Raw genomic sequence first — 10,924 nt, forward strand, 5'->3', positions numbered from 1 at the left:
CAAAATTTAACCTCGCTTCAACTTTCATAACTGGATCCAACACTCCAGACATTTTCTCAGAGGGACAAGAAAGGATTGACCAATCGGGTAAATGTGTGAGATGCAAACAGGTGCATTCTATTGATCAAATTTCGACCTCAATTTCTAGCCACAAAATGTTATGTTCTATAGTCATTCGAGTCTGATATTGATATATACACATGAGTAGATAGCCATTATCGACTAACTTGAGCAAAAAATGTATGGGCAACTTATTTCACAATATAGATGTGTGTCTCGATGGTTGTCTGAGTCAGATTTTCGACCAATAGCATTTGTCTATTTCATCATCAAATTAGGCCTACTTTTCACCAAAACACGGGCTCGTCTATATCTGAATGACCCTGTTGATTGTGCCAGGTGTCGTGATGGTCGATGTAGTTGACTTGAGTTTTCTACTTATGAGTAATTGTGAGGTGAGTCTGTCAATTTTCTGATGGTGGTGGTTTAGTTTGAATGATGCTAGATAACAGTGTTGAGTAATGATTTTCACCAAGATCTCTGAGGAACAGTCCTAATGATTGTTTTTGTTTGACAGGTGATAGTGTGTGGATTGATGGTATTGGATCAGGAAGCGAGAGGGAGAGAGAGATTGAGTAGTTTGTGGTTCATCAGCGATTGGCAATGTGGACATATGATGTGGTCTAGTGAAGCGATCCTATCGGTCATGCGTCACGATGATACCGGTACGTTGTGTTGTTCTTTTTCTTTTGATACTGATGTTTATTTGCTACTTGTGATACAATGATATCATTACTGTCTGATGTTAGTTGGTGAGGAGATGGTGTTTATGCATTTTTGTTTTGTATTTCCTATTTCAGGTGTGTGTTGTGTGGTGTTGGCTGAGTGATTTGTTCTAACGTACAGAAAAGAGACAGTGAAAAACAGTGTGAATACGAAGGAATGCAACATAGAGTATATGTGAGATTGTGAACTTGATTTTGGATTGGCATATCGAGATTGTCTGTTGATTGTGCCAGGTGTCGTGATGGTCGATGTAGTTGACTTGAGTTTTCTACTTATGAGTAATTGTGAGGTGAGTCTGTCAATTTTCTGATGGTGGTGGTTTAGTTTGAATGATGCTAGATAACAGTGTTGAGTAATGATTTTCACCAAGATCTCTGAGGAACAGTCCTAATGATTGTTTTTGTTTGACAGGTGATAGTGTGTGGATTGATGGTATTGGATCAGGAAGCGAGAGGGAGAGAGAGATTGAGTAGTTTGTGGTTCATCAGCGATTGGCAATGTGGACATATGATGTGGTCTAGTGAAGCGATCCTATCGGTCATGCGTCACGATGATACCGGTACGTTGTGTTATTCTTTTTCTTTTGATACTGATGTTTATTTGCTACTTGTGATACAATGATATCATTACTGTCTGATGTTAGTTGGTGAGGAGATGGTGTTTATGCATTTTTGTTTTGTATTTCCTATTTCAGGTGTGTGTTGTGTGGTGTTGGCTGAGTGATTTGTTCTAACGTACAGAAAAGAGACGGTGAAAAACAGTGTGAATACGAAGGAATGCAACATAGAGTATATGTGAGATTGTGAACTTGATTTTGGATTGGCATATCGAGATTGTCTGTTGATTGTTTGGTGTTGGCTGAGTGATCTGTTCTAGGGTACAGGACCTCCCTTGTGCCTAGTGGCTGTCCGAAATTGTGATTTACTTTCAACCAAAAGAGTATAAATACATGATATTTCTGTTCTATATTTTACACTGTTTTGTGAATAAAATTCCTGCGTACTAGTGTTCTGTTTTCTCTCTGGAGACGTTGCGAGTGCGGTCGTTCAAGTAATCTAGTAGTACGCTGCATTGCAAGAATCAAAGCTCTAGATATTACAGTGGCACATAGGCTTTGTCGATTCAGATATTTCATAATCAGTCAACTTCAAATAAGTCGATTTCCACCTTATGTCAAGCTCGGTACTAACAATTCAATCGTATATATCATCAATTGTTAAGTATAAATATAAATGTTTGGCTTATTGCACCTCAAAACATGTTTCTCACAAATATATTCATGTTTAACGAATTGCTCTTAGCTATCTGTCCAAAATGCACACAATTATCACTATTTTCACGTAAAGGAATTTTCGATAACTATCATATGTGTTAGTAGTGTTACTGAATTTTACCACGGTTAAGCAATATTGAGGTCGAGGAAGTCTCCCCGTAACTAAATAAACCGTATCGAACTTAACAAACCAGCTGGAACACTAGTTGGAATTCTTCCTCTCCTCAGTTATATTTTTGTTCTTTCAGTTAGCCTACTAATGCTAATGCAATCAGAAATCAACTCATCCGGACGGCACACCGACATGAACACTAATTGACTTTCTGATTTCAACCGCATTTAGTGCCAATGTCAACATTGATCGTTTTCCTATTTCTAAGCACAAAATACTTATGCCGACCACAAGTTTGGCTATTACTATGCATCTTAATGTGACTTGTCAAAATATCTCTATATTACCTCGTTCTTCGTTGTTATAATCCCCTTTTTATTTGACGTATAAATAATCCTCATGTCGATTTTCATTCAAGCATGTTAAGCATGCAACCAAACATTTTAAAATTATTACATGTATTTCCCGATCAGTTGCTGCTGCCTTTCTTGATTCATCTCTAAGCTCATCAATCCCGGAGGGTTCTTATTATTCTTTTGGTAACCTTCGGTGCGTGACGATCCCACTCGATTTGGTATCGAACCAACATCACATTGATTCTGGTGGGAGAATAGTGTAGTGGCATTGGTTCCTGACCATACAATCCTCAAAGATGAACATGAGATACTTTGAAAAATAGATATTTCAACTGATATGACGGGATGAAAAGTCAAAATCAGACTGATTTACTCATTATAACCTTTGTCAACATTAATTTCGTTTTTATTCAATGTAATGATTACTCAGTGTAGTATTTGTTTTGTTTTCCCATATGACATTTTATTCTGTATAACATACGATATTATTGTATTAAGTTAACATGAACTATACTCAGCATATGATTTGTTATAACTTTAAGTATTCTTCATATATGTGATTTTATTCTAATTATTAATCAAAATGGGTGTATGAATCAATATATAAATGAATGTATTTCCAACTACGGTCGTCGTAGTTGTCTGTGTTTCTGGTTGTTTGTGGAATATATATTCCCTCTTCAGAACTTTTCTAGCTAGCTAGCGAGGCTGGGACGCATCGGAATAGTTAGCTGATTTAGTCACATTGGGTCATAGAGTCTTCGTTTCGTTCCCTGATTAAGTGAACTCATAATTTCTTCAAACAACAGGAAAGGGTCAGCAAAGGTGTGGGCGGTAACATTCATTCAATGAGTTGGCATGGCGTAAAAGCCTTGCAGGCATGATAGTCTGCAATCTGGTGCTTATAACTTCTGAAGAACACATTTGGGTTGGGGGTAGAATAATTTAGTTAATATGGAAGGGAAGGATTTACACATAGTGACAATGCCTACATGGAGGAGTCACGCTTTACTAGAGGTAGGAATTGAAGTTGTTAAGTGTATCGACTGCTTCACTTCAAAGCTCTATTAATCCTGGTTATTGTCTAGCGAAATCAGAAAGCTCGATTGGCGATCGTCAATTTGCGTCATTTGTAGCGTAAGGGAGATATCCGTCCCTCGATCAAAGAACGAGTGTACTGTGCAACGTTTAGCTTTCTTCTACTTTATGTCTGTGAAACATGGTCATTAATAACAGAAGATATTCTCAAGTTACTAGTATTCGATCATAGATGTCTTCAAAGGATTGATCGTATATTTTGGGACCATCAAGTTTGCGATTCTAAGTATAGAAGCAGAGGATTAGGTAGTCATAGCAAACCGACTGATATTTATTTATTTGAACACATAAATATTGGTACAAAGGGGCACCGAATAAATATGTGTCGCACAAATCTCATTTGATTTGCGTGAAGGCTGTGATACTACCCTGGTGCCCAAACCGAAACAGATGGTTTTGTTAGAGGGCCACACCCGGAGCCTTTGACCTAAAGGTCTGATCCACAAAGCAGTGGAGCATCGTGAGGAGATGCAGCTCCATGGTAGCCGATGACCAACGGTTGATTCATACGCCATTTGTTTCCTCAGGATACTGGAGCCCATGTGCACCATAGGTTTGGAATCAGGGTTTTCCAACTCCTCTAGGTGGATCCTCCGTGTCCACCAACCCGGCTAAAGAGCCGGACATTCGCTTTTCGTCCTCTCAATTTCGTAAACAACAGTAATGCCACGAGAAGGCAGTGAGTCGGGATCCCCTGGTGGAGGCTACATACGCATGGTCATAGGAGAGCATTTCGAGATGGAGAGCGGTCTCTCTCCACTCTCGGCCGTACCAGGGCATTTGGGGGCAATCCGTTAGCAGAGCATGGATATGTATTACGTACGCCAAACCACCAACTGCATCGACGCGCGATGGCTGGCGTACAGGTTTGGAAGGAGGTTAGAGGCGGCCAAACCAAGACATGGCTTCAGTCCATAATGAAACTAACTACTGGATTGAGCCATCTAGATAGGTGCGGGACACTTGGTTTGGATCCGCGTGGTTACCGTGACCAATGGTTTACAGACTCCGGGTGACATGGCTCAGAATTATCTGCAATGGCGCAGGTGTATCCACTTTTTGTCCTCCTTTACGTTGTAAGTCTCCAAATTCCTTGTCTTGTTTTTTTAATACCTAATTTGTATTTTCTCAAATCGTATCTTCGTACATGCATTCGACCCTTAATCTTCTCTCTTATCATTAATAATGTTGCTAGCTCTACTACTCTCGGATTCGCATTGACAACTGTCTGTGCTAATCGAATGTGGCAAATTGGTCTGATGTATATGAACTTTAGTGGCCCAGTTAGATCGCATGAATGATTGTTATCGAAACATACATGTTGCCAATCCTCGCATATAATCATGGACTTAAACCGCATTAGTGAGTAAGTCTAATGCGAGAATGGATTTTGAATACGTATATTTCGTACAATCGTTGATCGGAAAGTGAAGCAAGGCGAAATGACTCGCGGTAAAGGCGTGTAAGCCAACTCAATCAAGCGTGAATCGATATCTATATTTAGACAAAAATAAGTTACAAGACGTGTGATGGGTAAGATAAGGAATGCACACACGTACACTTATATAAAAACAGTCAATGTTGATAAGCAAATAATTAACATTGTCAAAATATGACTCGAGAAAAATGAATAAACTGGCCTGTCCGGAAGCCAGAATAAGCTATGTGGGCTTAACATAGCAACCAACACTATAGCGCCACATTTTACCGTAAATCGACACTTTCGGATCAATACATGGATTTTAAACGTGCATATCGTTCTAGGACTAAACTTCCCCTTGCTTTAAATATATCCAGTTTAGCTATTAAATTCTTATAACGGGAGATAAGTCAGAAAATACAACAATCATTACTTTGCGATTTGGTAATTTTTCAGAAATATTACTAGGAACTTACTTAAACAAAGCAATCAGAATTTGTGGATTTACCAGTTAAGAACAAATAAATCCTTGATATCGCTTAACTTTATATTTGAAATCGGGTGTCAGCCGTTCGCCAGACACAACTAAGCTTTTTATAAAACACAATTTCCATAATAACAAGCGTAGTTGACCCATAAATCTTTGACTATCAAATGAATAGATAAACAGTAGCTGCGTAGGTTCCCGAATAGCTGCTGTATTAAACTCGGCTAATATACGTTTTACAGTGATGAGTACTCGACCATCTAATTTTTATGCTTACCCAACTGCATATGAGCAAAATTCTCACTAGATTGATGTACCCTTTCTGACCTAGAAATAATCAACACCAATAGTGGGTACTTGAGAATCTGCGTTAACACTTAATACTACATCGGAAACTGAGTTATCACATGATTACGGAAATTCCGTAGTGGGGTTAATACGAAGCCACATGATGTACACTAATCTTTAGTCATGTCTGATCACTAGATAGAGAAATTTACAATCAAAGGCCATCTTAGTCGGGAAGCATTATAGTATCACAGCCAAAAATACTCGCTATCTGAATAGCTTTTTTATCACATGTACAATCGAAAATGTTTCAAAATCTGCACTATAAAAATATGTCTAATCCTCAACTCATTTTATTTGGTACATTGAACATCCAGAGATAACCAAGTGGAGATATGACCCACGGACAATCCTACATACGAAATTGATAAACGACTGAAATTAAGAACTCTTGCACTAGAACCTATCTACAATAGTCATACGAAGAACCTGATTGGACAAAGCAGTCGTTGGACTAACTAACTATACGTTTGTGTACAACGGGACTGACAGTCTAATTACTTGTCAACGTTTTTGAACTAAGAAACAAGGAAAATTTTGTTTACATGTTATATTTGCTTTAGAATAAACTACAAACTTAGATGTGTCATACTCTAGCAGATATGGGTAAAGCGAGCATCGTGGAAACAAGCATTACTTTACCTGCATCCAGTCATAGGGCTTACACCATATACTGTTAGAGACCAATTACGATAATCAGTTTTACAACAGATCCCTGATGGCGTTACAGATACGTTCTAACTTGTTGCTGTCCACGAATCCATCACCGTTCTAAATGTGCAAGGAAAATTACTCATATACTAAACGAAACGTACCTTTTTTGAATGTAAGAGTGGTCCACCTACTACTTGGACTTCAAACCAGCCAGTTGACTGAGGCGTTCCTTCACCAGACTAGCGTATTAAAACTTAAGTACTACCCAACTTACAATTTCAAGTTTCCCTGGGAAGCGACGCTCTAGTTGCTGTTTGAAGCTGTTGTACTATTAAATAGCAAAATAAAAGTCACAGATGTTACAAAACAACTCAGGGTTCACTTGGTTAGATATCTAAACATTGGTGCTTTTCGGAAGTGTTTTGGTAAGACTTTTACCAAAGGAAAGCTCAGATTCAAGTACACCTGTCCTACCTTTAGACCTCCCAGTGTTAAGCAAAAAATGCAAACAACCTACGACCAAAAATGATTCATATGAAATTAGTTTACGGTGAACAGACAGACTACACCAGTCATATCTTAAATTTCAGAATTCGCTCTTGTAATTAACGGTTTCCTGAATAGCCAAAACACCACCTATGTATCTCAAGTTTTGAAAACGTTTTGAGCCTAAAACTATGGATAAATCGGGATAATAGGTCAAATACTTTTAATATGACAGTAAACTTAGTGGAACATGAATCTACCACTCAGTTCATTAAAAAAAGCTTCTCATATATGGATAGTTACGAGTACCCATATTGGTCTTGAAAGGAGCTGCATTACTATACTTCGCGAAGGCAATGTCGAATTTTTATTGTTTAGTGTCACGTACCCTATTTGTAATATATTTTAGTGTTACGGGCGAGATCACGACTTGTAGACAAACCGATCAGACTTAAAGTAGGTCTCAGATTTTGACACGAGAACTATACATCTATGTGGCTAAATAGCTTTTTGACACTGTAGCTGGTGTCAGTCTGTGATGAAATCTCGAACTCTAATTCTTAATCAGTACTAACCCATGGCTCATTAATATGCGTCCATGAATTGTCAAAGAAAGCTTTGTGTTGCATGTGAATTCAACCAGTCCTATGAACACATCTTGAATGCTGTTCAACCCCAATTTAAGCTTGGTTGACCATGAGTATTACTTGCTTGAGATGTTAACAACACAACCGAAACGTTCAAACAGCAGCTTGACATACCTTCGGCTCGTACCCTCAAGCTCCACTAGAGAAAGAAAATAGTTTGTTTAAAGGATGACCTTACCAATATATGACGTGGATTTTGAGTGTCATTTTATTCGGCAGCTATGAAGTGTGGTGAACAACTCGACCAGCGGACTAGCGTTGCCGTTAAAGTAAAAACCCCCAACAATAGATGCGTATAATTTCTCAGCTCAACTAGCTTCCAACTAACTCCAACTACCCAGTTAAAGGTATAGATCCGACCAATCAATTCGCCAATATTATTAAACCTGTGGTCGTCCCTGCCCTATGCCAATGCGAATTTACGAATTTACCTCTCTTTATTACGCGCGCTATTTAAAAAGGACAGTGGTATTTTTCCTCGTTGAGTAAATTCTATTGTTTTGATCGTTATTAACGTATCAAGACTACTGTTTTTATACTTTGATTGAATTTCTTTCAGTTAAAGTATCCTATTAGAGTATCATTTTTGGTATCCTAAATAGTTTTATCGTCGGTACTCCAGAGTACCTTTGTTTTTCTATTGTGTCTGTTAGTACTTTAGTCCTAACTATTTATAGTTTTTTTCTACTTATAGTCAACACTCACTTTCGCATCCTAAAATGACTGGAAGATGCAACAAAAGCATTTGCCACCGCCCAGGATGTCGATATCCTGTTGATAGCGGCATGCAGTGCAATGAGTGCAAAGGTTGGTACCACGAAGTTTGCACAAATCTAACACCTGCAGCTTTCAAGCGGTTCAGTAAAAATGGGTGCGTATGGCTATGTCAACAGTGCTGTTTGGATGCAAATAGCCTGTTAACCGAGGCCATCTCAATAGTAAATGCCGCAAAAAAGTGTCTCGGCAAGCGCGGTCGGGATACATCAGTCAGAACTCAATCTGTCGACACTCAGATTGACACAAGGCAGGCCCAAGTGAGTCCAAAAAATGCCGACCCACACTCTACAAAGGAGGAAGAACATCCTCCAAAGAGGTCTGTCACAACCAGAAACTCGCGCAAAAAAGTCTCTTCTGTCCCTCGTATCAAAAATGGTACCCAGAAGGGAACTTCCGGAAACCGAAACCGCAAGGATCGATCGGTTTCCAGCGCGAAAGATGACCCAATCTCCCAAGTCATCCTGAACTTTCCGGAATCCCACAGTACGCCTGATGCGACTGTGGTTACCACTCCAAAGAACGTTGGCGATTGGGTACGGGTCGTAAGAAAAAAACGCCAAAATGACGTAAAAGGAAATCATACCCCTACCAAAAGGGTCAACAAGCCGAGGTCTGATCACAGCGACAGATCAGTCATTCTCCATAGAGTCAAGGAGAGTGACAGCTTAGAACCGAAAGCTCGTTTTGAGCATGACATTGTGTTGATAAAACAACTACTCAACCAAGTTATGCCCAAAAACATCCCCGGAGTCACCTTGCTAAAGGTGTATAGACTAGGAAATCTAGCACATCTGAAACCAAATCAGTCTAGACTACTCAAAGTCGTTTTCAAATCCCCGAACGAACGCGACTTAATCTTAGAAAATGGACATAAATTAAAGGGTTCAGGAGTTTTTCTCCGTAAGGACTTACCGTTGGCGGACCGTGTAAAAAGACGGGAAGCCGAAAAGGAACTACAGCTCAGATTAGACGCTGGCGAAAAAGACCTGAAAATTGTAAATTTTCGGGTTGTGAGGCTTCGACAGAGGATGATGCCGAAGCCACTCTGGGTGAAGCACGAGGCCACCTAAATAGGCTTCGGATCTGTTATACCAACGCCCGGAGCTTACTAAATAAGCTACCGGAACTAGGTGTACAGATTGTCTCAACTAGGCCAGACATAATCGCAGTCACAGAAACATGGCTGACGCCGTCTATAGATAGTAGGGAACTTGATTTCGAGGGTTTTACATTAGTAAGGGCCGATAGAACACAAACGCGTAAAGGAGGGGGAATAGCTCTATTCATTAGGAATGCTATTTCATTCACCATTATCGACAGTGTATCCCATGAGAGTGGGACGTATGAATTAGTTTGCTGCCGCCTGAAATGCAGGGGACAATAGTTGCTACTTAGTTTGATCTATCGCAGTCCAAGCTGTGAGGTAAACAAGGTCCTGCTAAGCAGTCTCAACACTTTATCACGAAGTGATCGATGTCTAATCCTAGGGGACTTCAATGCACCCATGGTGGACTGGGGAAATCTGCGAACTGAATCGTCAGCAAATTCCTTCGAACAGGAACTAGTTGATGCGGTAATCACATGTGCCCTAGTGCAACACGTGAAGGAAGCAACGAGGTACGACCCGGGTTCTGCATCATCCTTACTAGATCTTATATTGACTCACTATGAGGATGATGTTGCAAACCTGGATTACATGCCACCCCTAGGTAAAAGTGATCATGCAGTTTTAAGCTTTGACTTCCATATAACTGTTAATCACAAGCACGCGTCAGCTCAATCCAGACCTAACGTCTGGAAAGCAAACATACCAGACATCATGAAATCAGCATCATCAGTAGATTGGAAAACAGACCCAGATTCCTCAATTGAAACGACTTGGGACGCATTTCGAAATTTATAATTAAAAGTTACCGCACCCCACATCCCTTGGACTACACCTAGGGGGCCGAGAAACTCCCCACCATGGTTCGGTAGGGAGGTTCGCATCCTTCTCCGTAAGAGAAAAAAAAAGTGGGGTAGATTTAGGTTACCGGGGACTGGCGAGAAAAAATCTCAGTATTAAGAGGCTCAGAATACCTGTGCCTCAACCCTCCGTAAGTCTAGAAAGTTGTACGAAGAGAAAATTGCTAAGGAACCCATAAAATGTCCTAAACGCTTGTATTCCTATATAAACCAAAGGACAAAAGGATGAAATGTTCCTTGACTATGGGAAGACAGTACTGCTTCATCATTAGTGGAGGACGACTTTGGTAAACCTCAAGTATTCTCAAACTACTCCAGCAATGTATATACCATAGAAACACCCTTCCCACCAGTCCTTGAAAATCCCCACACACAAACACTGGACAGCGTGACCATTAAAGAACTCGATGTCTTTGGTCTGCTAAATAAGCTTGACATAGGCAAATCCACTGGACCCGATGAACTGCATCCTAGGTTACTGAAGGAATCAGCTAACTTTGTTGCGAACCCTTTAA

At 39.9% G+C, this 10,924-nt stretch overlaps 2 protein-coding genes across 5 annotated transcripts; one reads left to right on the forward strand and one right to left on the reverse strand.

Annotated features, from left to right (window-relative positions):
- Window positions 1–602: 602 nt before the first annotated feature.
- On the forward strand, window positions 603–1,622 carry Smp_111340.1 (hypothetical protein; the record flags this gene model as incomplete). 4 transcript variants are annotated; one of them, XM_018791540.1, is made up of 3 exons in its annotated part: window positions 603–1,075; window positions 1,198–1,345; window positions 1,481–1,622. In XM_018791540.1, exons 1-3 carry the CDS (start codon window positions 1,028–1,030, stop codon window positions 1,507–1,509), a joined length of 225 nt encoding a protein of 74 aa, XP_018645253.1. In that variant the 5' UTR covers window positions 603–1,027. The 4 variants fall into 4 exon arrangements, with proteins under 4 accessions (XP_018645253.1, XP_018645252.1, XP_018645254.1 ...); XM_018791541.1 differs by having other exon boundaries at window positions 603–725; window positions 861–1,075; window positions 1,198–1,622; XM_018791542.1 differs by having other exon boundaries at window positions 603–725; window positions 861–1,345; window positions 1,481–1,509.
- A 4,811-nt stretch (window positions 1,623–6,433) lies between these two features.
- On the reverse strand, window positions 6,434–8,100 carry Smp_196140 (Selenoprotein W, putative). The gene is made up of 5 exons (XM_018791544.1): window positions 7,846–8,100; window positions 7,782–7,806; window positions 6,809–6,862; window positions 6,696–6,773; window positions 6,434–6,651 (listed from the first exon to the last, which is right to left on the reverse strand). The coding sequence occupies exons 1-5, from the start codon at window positions 7,872–7,874 to the stop codon at window positions 6,583–6,585; spliced, it is 255 nt and encodes an 84-aa protein (XP_018645255.1). The 5' UTR covers window positions 7,875–8,100; the 3' UTR covers window positions 6,434–6,582.
- Window positions 8,101–10,924: the final 2,824 nt, after the last annotated feature.

Source organism: Schistosoma mansoni (genome assembly GCF_000237925.1).
Source record: "Schistosoma mansoni, WGS project CABG00000000 data, chromosome 2 unplaced supercontig 0120, strain Puerto Rico, whole genome shotgun sequence".
NCBI classification, from domain to species: domain Eukaryota; kingdom Metazoa; phylum Platyhelminthes; class Trematoda; order Strigeidida; family Schistosomatidae; genus Schistosoma; species Schistosoma mansoni.